Source organism: Mustela putorius, unplaced genomic scaffold (assembly GCF_011764305.1).
Source record: "Mustela putorius furo isolate JIRA1106 unplaced genomic scaffold, ASM1176430v1.1 tig00000508_pilon_pilon_pilon, whole genome shotgun sequence".
Classification (NCBI taxonomy): domain Eukaryota; kingdom Metazoa; phylum Chordata; class Mammalia; order Carnivora; family Mustelidae; genus Mustela; species Mustela putorius.
This window is the reverse complement of record NW_025421402.1, coordinates 9,785,264-9,809,999: the sequence shown is the minus strand read 5'-3', so window position 1 is coordinate 9,809,999 and position 24,736 is coordinate 9,785,264. Positions and strand designations below refer to the sequence as shown.

Sequence of the window (24,736 nt, the reverse complement as noted above, 5' to 3'; positions counted from 1 at the left end):
AATACATAAAATAAAGATGTCCAATTGTATTGAAAGAAAATTGTCAAGAGACTTTAAAAATACAAATTTATGGCATAGTAATTTGGGCTTCTCTACTAATGCATTATATAAAAAGATCTAGTGACAAATCTAATAAATGCCAGAATTTTGAAGTATGAGGAGTGTACACAATATTTCAAGATGTCTGTAACAGTTGTAATGTGATATCAAATCACCTGATTTCTTTTGGTGACAGAGTCATGCCAGTGTTAATATGACTGAGGTTTAAGGGTATGTTAATTTCTGTTAGAGGTTGTTGAAAATAAAATTGTAATTTTATTTTTGCCCCTTCCAGATTAAGGACCCACAACCCCCTGCCCTACAGTAAAAATTTTAAGAAAGGTCCTGGCTGCAATTGTTTTATTGTTTATTTTCTGTTTTTCTGCAAAATTGTCAACTTTTTCAAAACTCCTGGCCTTTGTCTTTGCAGTTCTGTTTTTCTCAATCATTCTTCCTTTTCTCTTTATAAGGCTGGATCCTCATAATTCAGATCTTAGTGCAAAGGTCACTTTCTCAGGAAAACTTCCAGGTTTTTTCTGGTAATCCTGTTTTGTTTATCTCGACAATTTTCTTTGAATACGAGGATTTAAAGGTAGGAACCACATCTTTCTTGCTGTCTAGTGTAGTTCTGAGATCAGAGTATCTGGCAGAGTTGTTGCTTGAAAAGTATTTGTTAAACTAATGAATGTTTCCTAAGCTCATATTATACATTGTATTTTTAGTTAACTTTCCATTCTTTCATATGTGTACAGAGTAGTACTTAAAATTCATTATTGTCATTAATGATTTTGTAATATGTTGGCCCTCACTTCCACTTCACAGTCCTTTTATATATTTCTTGACGGCCCTTCACTGTGTCTTCCTTGGTCAGTCAGGATCTCATACAGTGTTTTTTTTCTCTCTGTAAACATGGCATCATTATCTCCTCTGTGCCAGGGTGAGAATTTTAGGCATCATCCTTGCCACCTGTCCCCCCCTCCCCCCAATATCTAGACATCGTGCAGGCCTGTTGACTTACTTCCTAACATCTCTGGAATTCTTTTTCTCCTTATCATTGCCGTGCTGTGCTCCAAATTATTTTTATATCTTCCTAGGATTGTGCAGTAGTCTCACAGTTGTTCTGCTGTACATATATGTCTCTTCAGTATTTTCTTCACATCGTAGCCAGAGTGCTTCAGAAACGGTTAAGATAGAGGCCATTAGGAGCACCCACTGGTGGCTCAGTGGGTTAAAGCCTCTGCCTTTGGCTCAGGTCATGATCTCAGGGTCCTGGGATTGAGACCTGCATCAGGCTCTCTGCTCAGCAGGGAGCCTGCTTCCTCCTCTCTCTCTCTCTCTCTCTCTCTGCGCCTGCCTCTCTACCTACTTGTGATCTCTGTCTGTCAAATTAAATAAATAAAATCTTAAAAAAAAAAAGAGGCCATTAGACATGAAGTAGCCTCAGCTTTTTTTCTTTTTTCTAAATATTGCTGTATTTTCTATGGATTTTTTTTTTACTCTTAGGATGAAAAAACCGTAATTATTCTTTTTTTTCTTAATTGGCATATAATGTATTATTAGCCCCGGGGGTACAGGTCTGTGACTCGCCAGGTTTACACACTTCACAGCTCTCATCATAGCACATACCCTCCCCAATCTCCATAACCCCACCACCCTCTCTCAAACCCCCTTCCCTCAGCAACCCTCGGTTTGTTTTGTGAGACTTATGGTTTGTCTCCCTCCTGATCCCATCTTGTTAAAAACCTTACTTCTTAATATGTGCTGTGTCTTAATGTGGTTTTACCTGTTTCCTCCGCCGCCAACCCCTACTCCTCCTTTTTTAACCTTTCTAGCATCAGTTCTTAATCTTTCTCTTTATTTTTGTCTTTGTTTTTTCGGTCCTTAGGGCCATTGTTCCTGTTGTTCCTTCTGTGAATTGTTCCCTCTTTGCCTGATTAACATCTAATATTTCTTAGACATTAGCTTTAACATTTCCTCACAGAAGGCTCTCTGACCCTGCATAACACATAGTAAGTCAGATCCCCTGTTATATACTTGTGAAGCATTGTGCATTTTTCCTGAATGACAGGTACACAGTTGTCCTTCCTTTTTTTTTCTTTTAAGATTATATTTATTTATTTGAGAGAGAGAGAGTGAGAGAGAGCATGAGAGACGAGAAGGTCAGAGGGAGAAGCAGATTCCTCATGGAGCTTGGGAGCCCGATGCGGGACACAATCCTGGTACTCCGGGATCGTGACCTGAGGCCAAGGCAGTTGCTTAACCAACTGAGCCACTCGGGTGCCCTGTCCTTTCATTTTTATGAAGATTTGTTAAATGGATATTTTTCTGTCAAAGGAGTATTACCTCAACAACTTAATGATTATTTTTGTCCATTGTTGTATCTATAGCTTATGAGTCAATGCCTAGGCTATCAAATAAATTAAACAGACTTACAGATGTTTTTTCAACCCTAAAGAGGACTGGACTTGAGAATTTTATTAGCCTAATGTTGGAATTCTAGAATATAACATGGTTAGACTGGTCTGTTTGGGAAATAATGCCCAGCAGTTTCATTTGTTTTGAATTTATTATTGAGAAAAGTTAAACCTCGCTTTTGATCTTCTTAGGCATCATAATCCCTGGTTAGAAATGCAGTGATATGAAGTCCTTTAAAACATGTGGCTTTTGATAAGCTTGATCATCAGCACTTTCACCATGGCGTCTCTGTTTATGATTAAGTTTTGATAGGCAGTTTGTAAATCCATTCTGTATAATCTAAGATGATTGCGAGGGATTTAAAGTTTGTATAACTGACCATAGTTGTTATTTCTAGGATACTCATACTTTCTTTTTGTATCAGTTTGTATTGAAATCAGTGAATGAATCTTACCACTATAGAGAAAAATTGATCTGATACCTTAAAAAGTTTTCCTTTCTAATAAAATAAAAATTCTATAAGCTGATAGGGTGGTTGGGTTATGGACATTGGGGAGGGTATGGGCTGTGGTAAGTGCGGTGAAATATGTAAGCCTGATGATTCACTTACATGTACCCCTGAGGCAAATAATATATGTAAATAAAAATAATTTTTAAAAATGCTATGAGCCAAAAAGGTGAGGTTGTTTCATTGAGTCAGATTTCAGTTCAGTGTTTCTAGTCTAGAATTTGATGCTGTTGTTGTTTATTGCCTTAAAATTAATCTTGAGGAAGAAGGAGGTAATTTACAGAATAAAGTAGAATGCACAAATTGGACCAAACGATTGGTCATAGAGATTATTAGCAAGGAGGAGACCCATTTATGGATCTTGTGGCTGGCCAAGGATTTCAGGGATTTTGGTCTTTTTCCTAAGAACATTGGGAAGCTTTTGAAGCACTGGAATGATGTGAATAGCTTTTTGTTTTTAAAGTAATATTCTGGCTGTAGAATGGGAAATATTGCATGAATATGAGGAAACCCAATTGTGAAGGTATTGCAGGGTCAAGTGAGAGCTACTCATTTGAAGTACTAGAGGAGTAAGATGAAAAGGGGTGGGGTCCATTAGGAATCCAGGTTTTAGGGATAGATTTGTATGGTGATAACAAGAGAAGGCATCGGTGACTCTTGGTATTCTCATGTGGCCACTGACTGGGGAGGGCCACTAACCGGAACATGAAATGATGAAAAAGGCATTAAATTTAAAGATGGGAGAAGATAACTTCAATTTAAACATACTGTAAATTAACAGTAGGTGTACCTATAGACACTCAGACCATATAAATAGTTTAAATTTGGGGTTAATGCTTATGAAGTTTGATTTAAAGATTCATTTTATTTTTGTAAAAATTATCTTAATTTTTCTCAGCTATTAGTTTTCTCTCTTCAGAGTAGAGGAGTCATTTATTCTCTTCTCCTGAATAAACCTACCAGGAAGAAGGTTGTAACTGTTTTTAGTTTGTTTTTTGCTTTTGTTTGCTTTTTACCTTGTCAGGAGACAGATTTTTTTAAGAAATACAACTTTAAATAGCAAATGTGAAACGGTGTAGGCCTGTCCTCCCTATTCATTAGTTTCTAAGGTCAGACAACGTTTTACAGTTTATCAGGCTCAGGCATTCAGTTTTTGTGGTTACTTTCCAGAAGTGTTGGCTCTCTTTCATGGTGGTATGACTAGGAAACCAAGTACCAAACCCTGTTTCCCTGACCTCTCCTCAGTAATAAGGTATTTATAGCAATATAGTCTCAGTTGGATTTTTTAGAGAGGGGAGGATGGGCAGAGGTAGAGGTGTTGAGAATTCTCAAGCAGATTCACCACTGAGAGCAGAGCCCTATATGGGGCTCAGTCCCAGGACCCTGAGATCATGACCTGAGCTGAAACCAGGGGTCGGACACTTAACTGTTAACTGACCGAGCTCCCCACATGCTCCTCAGCTTGCTTTAACAGAGAAGTTGTTCTTGTACACCTTTGCATTCCTGATTTGTTCAGATGGCAGAATACATAGAGGGCATGGTCTTATGGAGCATTATGGAATCATCACAGGAGCTATTTTATTACTTCAAAATTTGCTGGTGGTAGCATTTCTCTCAGTTACAATTCTTTGGTTACAAGCAAAAGTGGAGTCTTAACTATAGCAAAGAAAAAAGTATTGGAAATTATGGGCAAGCTCATAAAATCAGAGAACCAGTTGGTAGAAGAAATAGGAACCATAGCAGCTTTAGGGATCTGGATAATAAGAATTAATGGAGAATTTCTTCACGGTACTGAAGTTTAAGTGAGTTAGCTACATTTTCTCTGTATGTGGGTGTATGTTATTTTCTCTCAGATTCAAATTACTAGAAGAGAGGGTCTTTGATATCTTAGCTTGACCAGTGCAAGGCAGGCTACCTTGACTGAAAGTCTTCTAGAACTTTCTAAATTGGGGGTGGAAGATTTCCACAGGAAGTCTTTCACTCCTGGGAATTTTCTGGAATTTTTAAAAAATCATGATTCTTTTTTAGGAGTATAGCATTTTCAATGGATGGAACTCTAGTTTTCTGTAGGAGTAGAGTTTAAGAATAACTATACACAGTAGTAACTCAAATCTGATACTCTCAGTTATAACCTTTTTCTTTTTAATGCTTAAAAAAGCAGCTCCTCTTCAGTCTATACTCTGTGCTTTTACATACATCTTAAACCAGAACTTTTGTGGGCGCCTGGGTGGCTCAGTGGGTTAAGCTGCTGCCTTTGGCTCAGGTCATGATCTCAGGGTCCTGGGATCGAGTCCCGCATCAGGCTCTCTGCTCAGCAGGGAGCCTGCTTCCCTCTCTCTCTCTCTCTCTGCCTGCCTCTCCATCTACTTGTGATTTCTCTCTGTCAAATAAATAAATAAAATCTTTAAAAAAAAAAAAAACCAGAACTTTTGTAAATTTGGTACTTCTAATGATGGTTCTCTGTTTTCCCCTTCTTGAGGCTTAATGGCTATCCAGATCTGAGTCTGATGTTTTTTTTCTTTTCTAATGCTCAGAGTTCCCCATGATTCTCTCACTCATGCTTTTTCCCTTTCTCTACCTACCAAATGTATGTTTGTGTGTGTGTGTCTGTGTGTAAATCCAACCTGTATTCATTATTTACTTTTATCCTTCTTATGGTGATATCCTTGAGAATAAATAACCTTTATTCTTTTTTAATAAACTTGCTTTTCCACACCTGTTCTAGTGGAGATGTGCATAAACATGGATATATCTGGATAATCAGTAGAAAGAAGAAATTTTCTTAAATAGTTCAGTTCATAGCATTTCCTAAACACTTTAGCATAGTTTGTTTGCTCTATCTGGTACTTCAGTAAAAATTTCAGAGTAACAATACTAATCTTACTGTTTACTATAAAGTATTTGGATGCAATTTTTTTTCCTTAATAGACTCTATTCCACTAGAGATACATAGTCCCAATATGTTGTAGTGTACCTTGGTTTATTTAACCAGGTCCATATGGATGGACATTTAGGTTGTTTTCTGTCCTCTGCTATTACAAATCATGCCTCAGTAATTAGTTTCATGCTTCCTTTATCTCATATTGTTATCACTGTGTTTTGGGAAGAAATTCCTAGATGTATAGAATCAGTAAGTAAGGGGTAAATGGTTCTGTACTTTTGCAGGATGTTAATCAAATTCTACTCTCAATCCCCCACCATTAGAAGTTGTACCATTTATGTTTCCACTGGTATGTATGAATGGGTCTATTGCCCTACAGGTCTATCAACAGAATATAATGTCAGGCTTAACTTGTTAATTTGATAGGTGAGTAATGATTTCTTAGCGGTTTTTGTGTGCATTCCTAGTAAGTGGTTTTTGTATGCATTCCCAATAATATGGTGACGATTAAGGGTGATTAAGGGGCATATCATTTCTTTCTCTGTTAACTAATATTTTCCCCCATTTTTCTATCAGAATGTTGGTCTTTTCCACCTTCTTTTCGATCTCTTTATCTTTTCAGTATATTGAGGATAATAAGTTTTTATAGGTTGCAACTATCTTTACTCAGCTTGTCAATTGTCTTCCCATTTTGCTGATGTTTTTATTGCCATGCAAGAGTTTCTTTCAGAATCTTTTGTAATCGTATTTATAAATCTCTTACTGCTTCTGGGTTTTGTCGTATTTAGGGAAGTTAAGTCTTCTCCCAAATTACAAAGGTATTCAGTTGCCCCCTATAGAACTGGTGTCTTTATTGATATTTAGATCTTTGATCCGGTTGGAAATTGTTCTAATATATGATTGAAGAACAGATGTGATTCTTTTTATTATAACTGGTTAAGTAACCAAACATCATTTATTAAATTTAGACCATATCCTACAGGTTATTGTCATAGTGTCTCAGATTGTAAACTCAAAAAATGTTTGAATAATTGAAAAAAGTATCTCAGAGATCTTCTAGTCTGGTCATTTTATTAAAATTTTGATTGTCATCTCTACTTCTAAAAAGTTCTTTAAAAATGTTTAAAATTTATTAGAGTTAACTTCAGTGAAAATGTGCTAATAATGCAAGATAAAGTACAAACTTTGATACTATGCTCATTAGCTTCTTAATGACTTTTTCATTCATTTTAAACCTGGAAAGATTAAAAAATACAGAAATATAGAAGAAGAAAATACCCATTTTTCCATTTTCCAGAAATGACATTTATTTTTTAACATTTTCTGGGGTTTTCTTTTGGCTGGGGGAAAATGTGTATTGTTGTGGAATATGAACCATATATATTGTTCTGTTTTGTTTTTGCTTCATAAAGCATGTGATTGTTTTTCTGTTATTAGTCTCTGAATTCAGGTTTTGAATGACTATAATATTCCATTATATAACTAGCACAGTTCGTTTAACATCTATTTTGAAAATTTAAAGTTTTTTTCCATGATCAGTTTAGCCTTATAATAGATTTGGACTAATGGCTCAAAAGGTCTGAGTTTTGTTTGTTTGTTTTGGGGGGGTTAAAAAATTTTTTTTTATGATTTTATTTAGTTATTTGATAGAGAGCATGGATGGGGGTAGGAGCAGTGGGAGAAGCCGACTCCCTGTTGAGCATGAACCCCCACCCCCCACTCCCACCCTGATGTAGGGGCTCGATCCCAGGACGCTGGGATTATGACCTGAGCCAAAAGCAGACACTTAACCTGCTGATCCACCCAGGCACCCCTGGTTAAAAATTTTTAAGTTGCTTTTCAGAAAGTCTATACTAATTTATACTGCCTCGGTGGGGCACTTTCTCATTTTCACTACCTGCATAAACTATTATTTTAAAAAATATCTTCCAGCTTAATAAAGATGGGACCTAGTTTCTAAGTGTGTTTATATGACTACTGATGAGTCCGAATGTGTTTTACTTAATGGATGATTTGTTTGTTGTTTGTTGTTTGTGATTTATTTATGGTTTATGGTCTGAAATATTTTGGAATATTGATATTTTCTTACTTGTAAGAGTTCTTTGTATATCAAAACTATTTTCTTACTTGTAAGAGTTCTTTTTATATTAGGACACATGTCCTACCATCAGTTATTGTAAATATTTCCTCAATTTACAGATTGCCTTTGTCTTTTAATTTTGTTTATGGCAAAAGCTAATTTTATGTAGAGATTAGTATTATTTATCATTTTCTGCCTTGATTTCTTTCTCTGTGTTTGATTTCTTTTTTAGTCTTTGATCAATAAAATTGTCCCCATAATCCCTCATTAAAATGCTTAACAATATCTGGCATGTGGTAAGTTTGATAAGTATTAGTAGAGTATATATAGTACTTTGCTGCACCTGAAATTTGTTTTTGTAATAGTATAGGACTTGACCTGAATCTTAAGCATTAAGTCTTGACATCAACCAGTTTCTATTTAACAGTAGGGGAATAATAAATTCTAACATGCTCATCATGTCAGGTTACTAAATGTTAGAATCTCTTTCAGGTCTCATTATTTTTTTCTTTTCTTCCTTTTTTTAAAAAAAAGATTTTATTTATTTACTTGACAGAGAGATCATAAGTAGACAGAAAGGCAGGAAGAGGGAGAGGGGGAAGCGGGCTCCCCGCCAAGCAGAGAACCACATTTGGGGCTCAATCCCAAATCCCTGAGATCATGACCTGAGCCGAAGGCAGAGGCTTAACCCACTGAGCAACCCAGGCGCCCCTCATTATTTTTTCTTATTTAACTACCTAATTATTATGTTAGTATAAACCAAAATCATTATTGCTTTATAGTAAATTCTTTATGATTATTTTGAATATTTTCTTAGCTACTGATACCTTTTTTCCATATTAACTTTATGTTCATATCATGATTTCCATCCACACACTAAAAACTTCAAAAAATATTCATTAAGATTTGATTGGGCTTATACTGACCCTTTATATTACAACAGTTTTTCTCCTAGAATATTTAGAAAATGTAGGTGAAGAAAACTGTTAATTGGGGAAGAATAGCCATTTTTATTAAAAGTAAAAAGAAAATGGTCTGTTCTTAAATTGTCAGAATTTTTATACCTCTCGGTAAAAGTCTGATATTTTTCATAAAATTCATTACTTGTGATCATTCTTTATTTTTTAATTGTTGCCTTTGTGAGTTAATTTTTTACCATTTGTATTGTATTATGTATATATTATATATGTATTATCTGTAAAACTCTCAGATTACTGTTTTAATCTTGCTTTTGACTGATTATCTACATTCCTTTTATTCTTTGAGTTGATCTATTGAGCAGATATATGTATTTTTCTATTTTCTGTAGTTATAGTTCAGTTTAAGAATCACTGAGGTGAATTCTCAATGAAAACAACAAAAACATTGGCCCTCTTTTTAGATGAACTTTGTCTTGGAATCTTTTCATATAAAACATGAAAGTGCAGTTTATTAAAGTGAGGCAAGACTCTAGAACACTGTTTTCCTGGTTTTACTAATTATTACTGAGACACCTGAGGACTATTATTGAACCATAAAACAATGTCTAGTCATGGATTCATTGAACATTTTTATTTCTGTTCTTAATTTTGCCTGAAAATAAGTAGATTTTGGCTATGGCTTACAGTAATTTCTTCTAGTTTTAATTTTCTTGGTAGTATTTATTTTTTAACTCATAAGTGGAAACAGTTTTATTAAATTCCTTTAAATAAACTACTATGTTTATAGTGTGTTTTCATTAACTTGTTTTAAACCTTGAGTATGTTAGAAAACACACACTGTCTTGATTCATCAGAATCTCATGTTAATTCTGTTATCTACATTCTAATATGTTTTTAGTAGCATTTTAGTTATGACAGATACTTTAATTAGTTTTATTCTTTTGTATAAATACATATTTTTTAAAAAAACTCAAAAGCATGAATTCAAGATTTTGCATATAACATTAGTTTTCTGTTGTTTAGTATTTTTTTATAATGCTCTTAACCTGTTTTTTCAGGATGAAAGTGAGATATTCACATTTAGACCTTAGAATTCAGCTGGAATTTGAAATAATTACATTAATAAACAGACTGAGGCAATTGCTTTAGCTCCAGTTGTTCTTTAGCTCAGACATTTGCTCTGGTAAAGTGAGAGAAAACAATTCCTATAGGTACAGAATTGTTTTGTTTTTGTATTTGTTTTTTTTTCCCTTCTTCTGATATATTGTATCTTGAAAGTAGGAAGATTTATAGTCATGTCATGCTTAGAGGAGGGTGTTTTTTTGTGTATTGATGAATTGCAGGACAGGTTTCTTCCTAAAACTCAAAATGTCACTTTGCTTTAGTATTTGTGTGCATTACCTATCTTCTGAGAATAATGTTTAAGTGATAAATTGATCTTTTTGAGGTATATTAAAAATGTATGCTAAGTAGCAATATTCTTTTTATCTTTTTAAACATATGCTAATTTAATAGTTAAATTTTGTAGTTGAGCAGTAGAAAATGGAAAGACAAACAAACCCAAAACTTAAAATCAGCTAGGTAAAAGGTTTTTACCACCTCATCCCAAAACAGTGGGGAACTAACCAGTAGAGTGAGTAAATACAGTGTCACTTTCGTTTGTTAGAAGTGATCCAGTTGTGCTGCAGATAGCCATCTTTTTATAATTTCTAACTGCAACATTGCCTGTTGTTTACAGATGTGAATACAATGATCTCAGTGTCCGAAGAAGCAAGAGATAAACTGTAATGCTTAGAGTTTTCTAAGGTTTTGCCCAACAGATACAAATAATTGAAATGGAAAAGAAAATAACAAAGGGAACAGATTTCCTCTCTTTACCCTTCACTTTATTTGCACCTAACATCAGGTGCTCCTCCAGTGTAAGAAAGTGATTAATCAGAGAATAGTAGAATAGAGGACAGGCTGTTTTTGCTTAGCTCTTTAGACTTTATAACAGGTGTCATATGTGCAATATACAGCAGAATAACATAGTGGTTGAGAACATGGTCTTAAAGGTGGAACTCTGCTCCTTTTTACTAGCTGTGTGATCTTAGCTATTTAACTTCTTGAATGAGTCTTCCTTTCCCATCTCTTAGTGTTATTTGTAAGGATTCTATAAGATCACGTATGTAAAGTGGTTTAACACAGAACCAGGCATAAAATTTATCAGTAAATAGTTTCCTGCTGCCATTGTTGTTATTTTTATAGGGGTTTTTGGTTAATAGATGTCAGTAAGATTCCAGTTGAGATTATATGATTCTGCTGCATACTAAGAGGTGAGAAATTTAAATTATTTGCTTAAATTAGAATTTCATCACCTATAATCTTGATCAAAACAAACTAGTATAACTATTGAAAGTTTTGGTATTTTTATCACTTTGTTCATAAAGATTACATAGTTGTTCCTGAGTTTTTTCTTTGACCAAATGCAATGCAAATATAATTTTAAATTATAATTTCATGGATAATAAAAAAATCATATAGTACTGGGCATGAATAACACACAGTTAATACTTCATGAGATGTTGATATTATAATGTAAAAATTCATATTTTCTGAAGAATTAATCTTGCATATTGAGAGTGGAGGGACAAAAATAAATTATAGAATATTTATTTTAAAATAAAGATTTTCAGCAGTATCAGGAAACTATATTTTTTGATCCAGTGTTCTTTGAGAACAGAGTGTTACTAGCTTACTGTCAGTTCTTAAGATCGTATTCTCGGGGATATTAAAATGATTTGAAACTGATGTCTGAGTTGGGAGAAATTTAGTTATTTGTTAAGAATTCTGTTTTTCATAAGTCATCTTTTTAAACTTGAATTTTTCCAGAAGGAATATGTTATCTTTTAAAGATCCTAGTCTGTAATCATAATTTAGGCAAGAAGTGCTTGGGTTCTGTTTCTGGGTGCGTACGCATGTACGCATACATGCATACACATATACTTCCCCCCCTTTTTCTAACTTCTGAAATAGAAATGAATTACTCTACATTGAAGGAAGAGTTATTTTTGTCTCTCATCAGATTTACTTATTTGATTTGGAACTACCCTCTTAAGTGTGACTTTTATTTAGTAACTTCGGCATTTAGTAATTTTAGTCTTTTTATAATCTTATAGATTCACTTATAAATTAAGTGAAAAATGAACTTAAACAAGAGCTGGGGGTATTATATAGCTTAGCTTTCAAAATTATTCTATGCAGAATAGAATACTTAGATTACTAAATTGAAAATGGGAGATAAATTCAGTATGAATAGAATTCAACAATATTAAATGGTAAGTACTTAAATAGTTTATGTGGGTCCGAACTTTAACAATTATAAAAATTCTGTTTAGGTACAATATCGCTTTAAAATAGAATCAAGGATAAAAATGGTTGTCTTTGGAATTAGGATGAGTAATATCTTCATTAGATTAAGATTAAGTTTTATGTACTTTTATGAAATAAAAACACTTTTAAACTTAGTAGGTTACTATTTCTTCGTTTTAAAATTTGTAATGGAGCCAAACAAAATTATTTGTACTGTAACACTCAGTAAAGATTTCTTCGTTTACCTTTTTTTTTTTTTATTAAAAACTTGGGAAAAGTGCATTGTATACATTGTCATCCTAGCATCAAGTGTTCATTAAACATTTGTAGTTTTTCCCCATCCCTCCAAAAAAAGGTTTGAAATTGGTGACGCAGAATCATTGTCATCTACCAAATTAAAAACTGCAGGTTTGTAAACTTGGCACTCTGAGAAAGAAGTAGGTGCCATAAAATGATTAAGTATTGGCATGTGTACACCTGCTGTCAGGAAATAAACTTCCCATATGTTGCAGTTTGGCAGACATGCATCTTAAAAATGTATCGAATGAAACTGCTGCTGCACTCTACCTGTATCTTTTTTCAACAATACATTCTCTTTTTGCCTGTAATTACTTTTGCTTCCGTTAGAGGAACATGATATATTTTTACAGATATCCTTGAAGTGGTAGTACTCCTTAAGAGTGCAGTAACTGATCTAATACAACAACTCATTGAAGTGCTAGCTTGGCCCTTAACACCAACCAGGAAACAAACTATTTTGAAACATTTACCTTTTTTTTTTTTTCTTCTTATAAAAACTTGAGCCTGAGACACATTGATTTTTCACATTTTATCACATCATGTCAAAATAATTTCCCCCGATATATGTACTAATAAAAGAAAATGAATGTGTCAGTTGTTTTAAAAAGGTAAATACTTAGATGAGAATTGCATTGACGAAACATCTGAATTTCATAAATGTGTTTTATGGACTAATGCAACTAAATCTTATTGCGTAGAATATAGTTTTAGAACCCTCGAATAGGTCAGAAAATTTGTCCTTTGCACAATTACGAAGTTTCCTTAAGATTGACAGTAATGTTTTATTTACATTTAATTATATGTTAAAATGAAAAACTAATTCTAAAATGAAGGGTCTTTTGACTATCTCCATTTCTTAAATTAAAATTTGTGTGAAAAATATATGCAAATACATCTTACTGGCCCTTAACATAAGCCTCGAACCATTGATGTATGCATGCTTGTTATTGCATGTTAATACACAGAATCCTTTTATACAGTTTTTTTTAATAGATTCTTTTGGGATACCTTTCTGTTATATAATGTTGTATTTTTAAGAATTACCTTCAGAAATTAAAAAAATAATTTTTGAATTCCTTTATGTGATGAGTTTTAACTAAAACTTGTCCTATGGATGTAATCAGTTTTAACTATACATGCTTTTAGCAATATTTTACAGATTGCACATTTGAAAAAAAAAATTGTCTTCTCTAGTGTAATTTACGGTGGCGATACCTGCCTGCCTTTTCTTTTGCTGCGTTGGCACAAGCGTTGTGCTTATTTTGTTGTAAGTGGTTCCAGTATTTTATCAGTTCACTAGGCTGGAACTGATGAGAGGTAATTAGGTGGCTGTATTTACAGCTTGAATAAGAAACTCGCCAGTGATTGAACACAAACTCATTGGGAGGGGGCACAGGATCAATTCTCAACTTGGCAAGACAGATCCCTACATAAACATCTTCTAAGTGCAAACGACGGATACTTAAAGAAACTTTAAATATCTTCTCTGCCAGATCTCCAGAAAAAACATAACCAGTCCCAGAACAAAAGACAGGGTAGCGTTCACTTGGGTAGAGGTCTGGTGGCATGTACCACTTGCTATCTTTGTTCCGATTGGGTGCATATCCTCTCATTAGGTAACCAGTAAAATAGTTATGTCTGGGAGGCAGGTCTGGCTTCAATAACTTATGTATTAAATATTCAGTGTTGACAAACATGTCACTGTCAGTTTTCATAACGTATGGAATATGTGGACAGTAGGTTGCAACCCAATTCATGCCCATAAGTGTTTTAATTGTCAAATTGTAGTATGTATCTAAATATTCCTGTTGAATTATATCATGATATTGTCTGCTTTCTTCCAGTAGTGCACGTTGAAGGTAGCCATTTAACTTAATACTTACGCCCAACAAAAAAATTCGTGTGATTTGGATACCCGGTGCTAGACTTTCATTGCCCCACGTTTGCCGAATAGCTCTTCTAGCTTCTATTTGTCCAGGTTCTGCAGCTATTAGCAGTATTAAAAAAGGGCTTTTCTCCTGGCATTTTTCAGGTTCATTGATAATATATTTGAAATGGTAAGAATTTGGATGTCCAGTACCTTTTTCATTGTAAATACTTCCATTGGCACTAAGTGTATTCTCCAGCCCTGTAACTCCTTGTGGTGACAGGTCTGTGTTATTGGAGTTAGTTGCTGTTTGAGGCCTCAGAGTGTGAGGAACTGTTTCTTTCCAAATGTTCCGGAGAGAGCTGTGGTTTGTCTCACTTTTTGTAGAACGAAATCCTCGGAAAGTATATGTCACAGGGTTTTCTTTAAATCCAGCTCTGCCTGGCAGCCAGTCATGATGATTGAAAAATAAAAACACAGCGAAAAGGAACACTAGAGAAAGTACACCAATAAGATGGGTACGGAACAGAGACCTCTTGGCATTCCAGCTCATCTTTGCAAAGCAGCAGTGTCTTCTCCTCCACTGAAGCATGTTGCAAATATCCAGTAATGGGATATGAGATACTACTGGTGGCAGAAAATGTTTCCTTCTCCTGAATCAGTACTATTCTTTGGTAATCATTTTTAAATTCAGCCACGTTGTCTCCCATGTAGTCATTCTGTAAAGATGAAACATAAAAATTTACAAAATGCTAAATATTTACAGAACTGCCTGAAAAGAGATTTCAGATGTTAATAGTATTAGGGCAAATAGGAATTTTGTAAGTTGTGAAAATACGATAACCCAGGAATGAAGTGTATAATTTGCTTACCCTTGGTAACATCACTGAGGACAGTATAAGCACTTCAAAGAGAGAAGTATGGATTAATTTTCTTCAGTTATTTCATTGTCTGAGTAACTCTGTCATACCTGAGTTAAAGATTTAAAAGTTGTATGTCGGAAAAAAAAAATAAAGTTGTATGCCAGTAGAAGAGAAGGATGTTACTAGATTCCTGAGAGAGGCCATGTAAGAAGGCCTGAGAGCAGATGGAAAATTTATTGGCATTAATTAAAATTGATTTGACATACCATTGGTGGTATGGTGCACAGTCAGTGGCCTTTTTTGTAAAATGGTCATGTATCAGTTGTGGGACAGACGGTGCAAGGTTGATTATGGCAGAGTTCCGTTAGTCACAGTACACTGCTTGGCATGTTTCCACTGGCCCCTACTGTGTTGAGAAAGTCAATGAGAAGATGCACCTGTCAAAATTAATTTTCAGGGTCCAGTAACTTCAGTAGAGGATTTTAAGACAGTAATAAATGATGAACATTTTCAAATACTCTTTCTGATTTTAACCTTCCACTTCAAAGATGAGGTATTCAGATCATTGTCCTTTCTTAGACTTAAGATTAATTTTTAAAATATAGAAATTATCCTTTAATTATCTTTGGCCTTGGCAGAACACTACCACATATCTCAGTTGAGTCTTCATGTTAGAATTAAACAAAGAACTACTTTGAACAGTCCTTTCAGATTTCTTACAAAATATAGGCACTAGGTACTATCATAGCCAGCAGTTTAAAATCTGAAATTTTACAAAGTGCATTTTAAAAGATTCTTGAATTTTGCTGTGTTCTACATTTGTGAGCAGAGAATTTGTACATTTTTAGGACTTCTGGTAGCATGATACTAAAAAACCCTAGATTTTAAAAAAGATTCTGAGATGTCAGTATAGGAGGTTCATGATGCTACCTATTAAAAACTGGTGGTGTTATCTTTGAACAAGATTTTTCAGTACATAGCACAAATTTGTTCATGTTCTTTGGCTTTTAGTTTTTCTGGATCAAGATACGAGGGTAGAGGTGGGTAAAAGGAGCTGTAGCTTGATTTCTGTTTAAAGAGGAAAAAAACTTGTTGAGAAGGGGGCTGATAACTAATTTTAATTTTTTCAATTTTTTTGATGAAAATTATTTCTTACACAAAAGAAAACTAGTCAGTTAAATTTAATGTAGTAACGTTTATTTAAAATTCTGTGCCTGTATATCTGTTTGTGTGGCCTATGGTTATTAAGAGATTCAAGCTTAATGCCAAATTTGCTTAACCTTGACATGAAGCTTAATTATCTTGGGGAAATGGCATTTACATGGAAGTCCTCATATAACTGAGTAATTACAGGAAAATTCACGTGTATAGTATGAAGTATTTGGAAAATACTGATTGAAAGGGTTAGACATGTATGAATGAAAGTACTATTCTAGCAGCAGCCACTAGGAGGAGCAAGTAGGTGGGAATTGGAGCAAATTTCCAAAGTATAATAGTAAAGGGCGCCAGCTTTTGATAATTTCTAGTATCTGAAATTATGTAGTACTTTTAGAAGTTATGGTTCTCAAATGGAAAATATTGTTCAGTCATTGTCTATGATACAAACTCTTTTTTTTTAAAGTTTGGTGTTTTAAAAACATAGAACCTAGTTGGCTATTTATTAGAGTTAATTTACATGAATTTTAATTTCACATTACTATAATAAAGACCAAGGATCTTTACTGTACCAGCCAAACATAGTTCTGCTGTGAACTAACCTGAAAATAAGTGAGTGTTCTGATTTAGACATTCAGTTTTTTTTTTCCTTCCAGTACTTGCAAATAGTTGGCCATTCTATTTAGTGCAGAAAACTCTTTCTAAGCTTTTATTTTCACATGAAATATTTGATAAGTAGTAATGATTCTTCTTCTACTCCATAAAGAAGCCACTAGATATAAGGGTTATGTATATAAATTTAAAGGAAAAGTTTTAAAAAATTTATTTGGTAATCTATTTCAAATATTCCCAAACTAAGTTAATGTGTCACCTTTTTTGTTGCTATATGCTTGGTATCTGGTTGAAGTCCCATCATTTATGTCTTTTAAAAGTGTAAATTCGATGGTTTAAGAAGCAGTAAATATAAGGTCAGACTTCTGAATAAATGACTGAAGAAATGAATGAAGGCAAATATCATAATAATAAATTCTAATATTTTTTGAAAGAAGTATACCTGAAATGATATCTCTAGTATTTCTATGTTATAGAAAACAGTATATTATTATATATTGTGATCTAGCATAAATATATAGTTTATGGTCCTATATGATTTTGTAGCAATAGGTGATGGAGATGCATCTTAATTTAAATTCATTATATTTGTATGTTTGTAAATATTAAGCTCACCAGGCTTTAAATTCATATTTACTCAGTTGGTAATCTCCCATTGATAAATGAAGTACATGTGTCTAGCTTTAAACATTTCTTTATTAAAAGTTTCTCAGGTATTCACAATTTTTCTGTTAAAAAGAAAGTAAAATTAAAGTAACTGTTCTTCCTCTTATTAAGAGTTAAAATTATTATCCAGTTACTGCCTGTTGTGTTTTAATTCTTAAAAAGTGGGAACATGAAAGAAAAGTTAAAATATTGTAGGAGTCTAAATAATTTGCACTTCTGCATTTTCAGCATAGAATTATGTTTGATTTAGCTTAGGGTTTTTTTGATTGATTTTTTCAAGTTATTAATGTGTATTTACATCTTATGAATTGAAGTTCGTGGAGAGATTGTTAACTGAAATGTTCAGTTACTTCTCACATACTCATTTTCTCTCTGTCTCTCTGTTTCTCTCTCTCTCACACACACACACAGTTTTTTATCATTTGGCTTTTAAAAGTGTTGTTATTTTGTGTTGGCACAGTCCTAGATTTTATTCGTGCTTGAATAAAAAAAAATTCTGTGCTTTTGAGATATCTAGCTTATAAAAATGTTTAATTGGTGCTGTTAACATTGAGAGAAAAGGCTCTAAAAGAGACTTGAGATTTTTCAGAACTAAATTTTTTTTACTTAATACCATCTGATTTCATTCTATAGTGGAATAAAAATTCATGGTATGGCAGTGAGATGTGATAGTAATAGGGCCTGATAAACTTGTATAATTTTAATTTTAGAATGTAATGCTTATATGTCTTTTACAATGTTTGCCTTTTGTGATTATTATTTAATAGCTTATTGAGTTGTGTTCTGAGGTTGAACAACATCAGGATCTGTGATAGAGCTGTACAAAATTTTTGAATTTGAGTTCCTGAGCCATGAGTTGCTATTCTGTGATTGTTGTTTAGTTTATTAAATTTATTTCTGCCCAGCACACACATACCATTGATGTTAGTTCGTTAGTACATGTTAATATAGCCTTGAAGCACAGTAGGTACGTTTAGATTTAATTTTTGTCCTTTTATTGCTGTTCATGAATATTTTTATATCATTATTTTCATATTCTCTTTTGAATTTCACTTTAAAAATTATCAAGAATAATCTTACATTTGATTATTTAGAATCTGTCAGTTGCTTAAAATGAAAGGTCATTTTTCAAGTGGAATTTTTACCAACTATTGATATTTCTTTGTTTAAAGTTGCATTCATGGACACTGTAATAACATGCAAATCTACTGTGGTGGTGTGCTCTGCATAAAACTCACACTGCCTTATGTGATCCTATGCAAATGCTTTCCTTTTAGTATTCTTATAGCTCTATAATAGTATTTGTTGATACTCTCTTAGATTGTTTGTTATCTTTATTTGGGGAGATGAATCTCGGAGGGAAGATACTTGTTAGTAAAAGCTGTTATATATTAATAACGTGTTTTTAAAAGGACTTTGAAAAAAGCTCTTAATATTAAGACCATCTTTGATACTCTTTAATATAATTTCACTGCACTGTCTCTTTTGATAGCTGCTTTTAAGAGATCACTTTAATTTACTAGATAAGAATTCATTTTGACCTAATTTGATAGAGGCTTGCTGTGTTTTCTTTAGAGGGCTACAGTTTTTTTTCTTTTTAAGTTTAATTTCTCCGAGAATCCTTTAACGTCTTGTTACTACTATTTGCCTTTTCTCTCTTTTATACATTCTTATCCTTTTCTCTCTTTTGTACATTCGTAATCCAAAATTATTTCAAACTACATATTTACTTGAGTAAAGCAATGACAGCTTTCACAATGACAGATTTTAAAATCATATATCTAGAAACCCTTTCATAGTTTCAAGGACGGTGAACTGGAGGAACTTGTTTATCAGATATTAGTGCCTCCCCAGCTATGAAAAGGTAACATACATTTAAATGAATATTACACACAAGATATCGACATACCTTCCTTGGTCAGGCCATTTATGTGGAGAGGATTATGCCCACTGAAAATACTTTTGGCACGCCATCACTTCAGCAAAAAAGATGCTATCGAACATGCGCACATCCCCCAATAGTCTGCCTCCTGCGATTGCTTTTCACAGTATCCAAAGTGTCCATCTGTCTGCTTGTCTTCGAGTTACCCTCCTTGTTCATATGGGTCCTAATTATCTGAGATTTTTCCTTTCTTTCATTTTCTTTCTCGTTCTTTAAACAAAAGAGCTCTAGTTGTCCGCTGTATTCAGAGCACTGTTGACTCTTGCCGACAGTTGATGCATTGAAGCTTTTTACATCTGCTGTTTTCCTGGCCGGACAATGCAGTGCTGTATTCTCTTCTCAGTATCCATATTTCTAGTAATAACACTGAGCTGCAATGTAAAGCAGCCAGAGCTAGAATGTAGTGCTTCGATTGTATTGGAATAGAATAGGATTTAACTCTCTTTCGCTGTTGCCTGGCAGCTGCAGGAAGGATTTTGAGCAGTTCTGAGGTTTTAGTCTGTAATATGAAATCCACGGTTCCTCAGCTGCTGCACAGGCAGGCAGCAGTTTAAATGTGGGCTTGACAGATGCTCTCTCTGACAGAGCAGAATTTAACGTCACTGCTTGGCTGAATCCCACGTGATTGTTTGCATTCATTTTGACTAAAAACCTAAGGTAGGGAGAAGCTTAGAGATTTTGCTTCTGTCTGATAAATTATATATATTCTGTGTTAAGTGTAGTGATGAGTGCCTCATATGAAAATGGGATGATTATTAAATGGTTATAATTTTATTTTTTCCTTTTTTTTTTTTAATGCTTAAGCACAGGCTTTCTAAATGTTTTAGTGTTAGATGTTGGTTTTCATGTTTCTTACATGATTTTATAGGACCTAAGCAATATAAGCTTTTATATATAACTTGGTGCAATTTAACCCCTTCAGTGCAATCCCTTCCTTTGAAGTTTATTTTCTCAAATTGCTCCAGTTTTACTAGTCTCTAGATAAGACTCCGATCATCTTTTTTTATTTATAACTTAAATACTCCCACACCCAATTTTCTAGAGTTTATAAATCAGCTGGAGTGGGTCACTTAATGGCACATGATGGGATATAGCTCACTTCTTTTTTGCACTTAAGGTTGCTTTCTAGTGTTCTTGAAAGCAGCAGAACTTTTTATTCTTCATCACCTTTTAATGTCAGCATTTATTTTCTATTTTTCCTTTTCTTTAAAATTAACATGTATGATAGAATTCAACAAAATGATATAGTGGATATAACACACTTGTACAGGATCTTCTTGGTGAAAAATAAGGTTTTATTAAGTATATGTGCTTCTCCTAATATTTCAGGATTGTTTATTAAGTTGCCTCTAAGCACATTTTTTCAGTAAGCACTAGATACACTGAAATATTTCTTTGTATGGTTAGTCTCCTGGGCACCTTTTTTTTTTCTGCAGAATACCGGGGCATTGTCTCCCCCCACGCCCCCTGCCTTAATAGCCTGAATTATCAGTTTTTCCTGTGAGACTTCAGGGACTTTAACTCCTAAAAATTTATGGTTTTATAACTTAAGCTATGTATTTGTAGTGACGTGTACACTTTATCCCACCTGTCTTTCCCAGTTAAATCTGTTAGTTCAAATACAGATTTATACTTTCTCTAATACTTTAAAATGTTTTGCCCTCATGTTTTTTAGTGTAGCTAATAAAATTTTTCTGTAGTTGGAGGAATCCTATGATCTTTTCTTTTCTTTTTTTTAAGGAGTGTATGCAACTTTCCAAGAAATGTTAGAAGGAATATTAAGAGTTTTATAATTGGGAAACCCAAGGTCTAGAGCTTTGGCTTTTCCTGGTTAAGTGTGAAGAGAAAATTGAAAGTCAATTTTTATTTAGTCCCTATGTCTTCTCATACTTCATGCTCATTACTTTTTTTAATATTACATGTAGGTAGCAGAGTAATGCTGAAGTGCCTACTAAAAATAATGTATTTTACAAAAGTAGAGGTGGATTTTAGGATAAATCAGTATTTATCAGTATTTATGCTATAAATAAATCAGTATTTATAAATAAATAAATATAAATAAATCAGTATTTATCAGTAATTCCTTACGTAGGATTTGACTATACAGCTAGCAGCAGTGACTATTATGTACCCCAAATCAGACTGGATGCTAAGCTTACTAAGTTGTTAGTTAAATGACTCTTTTCCCTCATAATGATAGTTTATTATACTACCCATTTTAAAGATAGGGAACCAATGCATAGAGTTGTAAATAATTATCCCAGATATCAGCTAACTGGTGGCAAGAGAAGCCAGTTGGGAATTAAAGCAAGATTATCTAAGTCTTTATGCTCAGTTCTTAACCATTTTACTAGGTAACACTGCTGGGGAAATTGTGGGAGTTCTTTTGTAGGACTGGCACAGCATACCCAGAAATCATTCAATTACAAATGGATGTTTATATTTTCACCTTAATTCACTTGTCAAACAAATACATATTGATCATTTACTGTGTGCCAGTATTTATAGGTAGGCACAATTTATTGAATGTTAGGGAGATAGAAATGGTTTAGATACCTTCCCTTCCCTTTCTCTAGGAAGGATAAAACTATTATTTTGCTAGTCCTTTGATTTGACTCTTTTGGAGTCCCACTGGATTTATTATAGATCTTAATTATTAAGAGAACTCCATCACATAACCTGGTTAATGGTTCCCCCAGTATTGGTTTGAGCCCCTGAATTCCCAGTGGACTGTTGTTTCAACTGTGCTTGCTATGGAGCAAGGGTTAATACAGCAAAAGAGACTCCTAGAAACTAATAAAAAGGTGCCTGTCTACTTAATCAGAATTCAGTTTAAACTTTTAGATACACTTGCCATCAGTTTCTTAAATTTAAATTAAGCTGCCTCAGAACTTTACATGAAGTACAGAAAAACAGAGCAGACACCAGATAAAAGTTACGTTAGTGACTTTTTCTAACAATCTGCATGTTTCCAGCCAAGAGAAACTGTAAAAATCTTATGACAGGCAAGCTTGTAGAAGTTCTTCCTTTAGTCTAGTTTCTTATAACATCTGAATTCTATGGTTAAATTTTCTCAGTAAATGTGACAGATTTCTTTGTCAGACTCAGGAAACTGGCAGCTATTTTGTTAAGTTTTATAGTTATAAATGTCTTGTAATTTTTACTTGCAGAGGTCTACTTTTTCACCTTATATAAAACATATCTGATGGGAAAAATAAGCTATTAACTCTATATTTTGGCCAGAACTGTCCAGGTTGGTTTTGGGATTTTCCTGGGCAGAATTTAAAGACAGGATTTGCATAGCCACATAACTCTTAGTTTCTATTGAGTACAGAAATAATTATTACTTTATTCATTTGGCTAGTAGTTTCTGAGTCACTATAACATGATGAATCAGATATAGATTTTCTCACTAATAATAAAGATAAATCATTTCTGGGAATTTACTACCTATATAAATTCAACTAAATGCCCTTGGTAAAAAGAATAAGGGAGAAAAGGGTGTGGGGGATAACGCTTCGACCATGGCAGGCGATTTACTGAGAATGAGCAAATATCCTTGAATAATTTGAGAAGGGGAGACATGAATCTGGTTTTTCCTACATTGGTCTTCATTCCTGTTGGTGCTTTATTATGAATAATTGGCCTCTAAATGCAAGCCATTTTTTCAGTGCTGGAGAAAAATCTTAATGTTTTGGGTCACATGTCATTTCCACCATAATACTCTGAAAAATGCCATTTGATATAGTTATTTAGAGACCAGCTTTAGTTTTAATTGAGATCAGTTAACAATTTAGCGTAGAGTAATGTTTGCTTAGAGTTTGTATCTTTTGACTTAAAATCATGAAATCTTTTTCATATTACAAATATGTGGACAAATAGCACATTTTTGGCTATTTAATGTTAGTAAGTTTTCTCTTTTTAAAGAAAATGACTGTGTTCATTAAAGTTTACGGTTTTTCTTTGAAGTCAGTAGATGATTTATGAACCAGTTTTACTTTTCCCTGAACTTACTACAAACCAGGAATTAGCCTGATTTCAAATTAGCAATCTCAGAATGACCACAAGTGTCAGTGTTCGCCTGCCTTATTTTTCTTCTTCAGTTTTCACCAGCTTGTACAGCAGACACTCATACTATATAAGAGTTTCTTTTGACTTGAAAGCAGAGCTAAATTTAAGTGTCTCTTTCAGAACTAATTTTCAACACCCTCATCAGTTTTAATTTATACAAACTATTAATGATCCTAAGGGAAAATATAAGCATTAAGATCAGCAGTAGTTTTTATTATGCTTGTATGTTCTTCAGTTTCTTAGTATTGTAGCTGCTTCAGTGTAGCATAAATCACCTATACTCTTTCATTTGTTTTTTGGCACACAGGGAATATTCTTCTGAAGAGCTTTGGTTCTCAGTGGGAGAAATGCTATTTTCTCGGAGGTGTTGTAGAAGTTTATGAGGGTATTTTTAGTTGACAGAATAATTGAAGGGCATTTAGTGAGTGAACAGGGAAGGAGGTCTATAGTGGGTGGGACAATTTTAAATGAACCTAAAATTTAATTAGAATACAAAGTGTATTTTGTGAAATTTTAACATATACTGAATTTTTCTAGGTATATAGTCATAGTGTCCAATAAGTGGTACCCAACTTTGTTCTTAACTTGGCAAGTAGTTCACCATTTTAAAAAATCCTATTGCCTGTGGCATTCATGTTTGTAGTAGATGACTTATCAGTAGAGTACACCAGTCTGTGGACATCTGTAATCGTTACATTCACTGTGATTTTATGAATAGGTACTAGCATCGGATTACTTCATTATGTCTTCTGGTGTAATTGTTTCTGAGAGTAATACTGAAATACTTGTGTTTATCATAAACTTCTTTTAAAATTTCATTTTTGTATATGTTAGGATATTGATTTCCTTTAAAAACAATTACATACATAGGTTTTTTATATTACCTGTGCATTTCATTTTAGATTGTTAAAAGGAGTCAGTGTAAAATATTTCCTACACGCGGAAGACATACTGAGTTTGATAAGGGTGTGAAGCCCACTAAGTCAGTATCTTTAAGTTCTCAGGCACCTTACTCCCTACTCCTCAACACACTGATAATATTTAAAAGTGTAAACACTGTTAATTT

At 33.6% G+C, this 24,736-nt stretch overlaps 2 protein-coding genes across 4 annotated transcripts in view; one reads left to right on the top strand and one right to left on the bottom strand.

Moving 5' to 3' along the window:
* CDC73 (cell division cycle 73) overlaps positions 1 to 24,736 on the top strand; it is a 116,147-nt gene that overhangs the window by 45,958 nt on the left and 45,453 nt on the right. The window lies entirely within an intron of this gene.
* B3GALT2 (beta-1,3-galactosyltransferase 2) lies at positions 12,435 to 20,172 on the bottom strand. Of its 3 annotated transcripts, none has more exons than XM_045081143.1 (3): positions 19,567 to 20,172; positions 15,491 to 15,661; positions 12,435 to 15,080 (listed from the first exon to the last, which is right to left on the bottom strand). In XM_045081143.1, exon 3 carries the CDS (start codon positions 14,951 to 14,953, stop codon positions 13,685 to 13,687), a length of 1,269 nt encoding a protein of 422 aa, XP_044937078.1. In that variant the 5' UTR covers positions 14,954 to 15,080; positions 15,491 to 15,661; positions 19,567 to 20,172; the 3' UTR covers positions 12,435 to 13,684. The 3 variants fall into 3 exon arrangements, with proteins under 3 accessions (XP_044937078.1, XP_004751558.1, XP_004751557.1); XM_004751501.3 differs by having other exon boundaries at positions 15,491 to 15,630; XM_004751500.3 differs by lacking the exon at positions 15,491 to 15,661.

What these genes read in the sequence shown, in the direction of transcription:
- B3GALT2 (XM_045081143.1), bottom strand. Translation starts at nt 14,953, where the DNA reads ATGCTTCAGTGGAGGAGAAGACACTGCTGCTTTGCAAAGATGAGCTGG.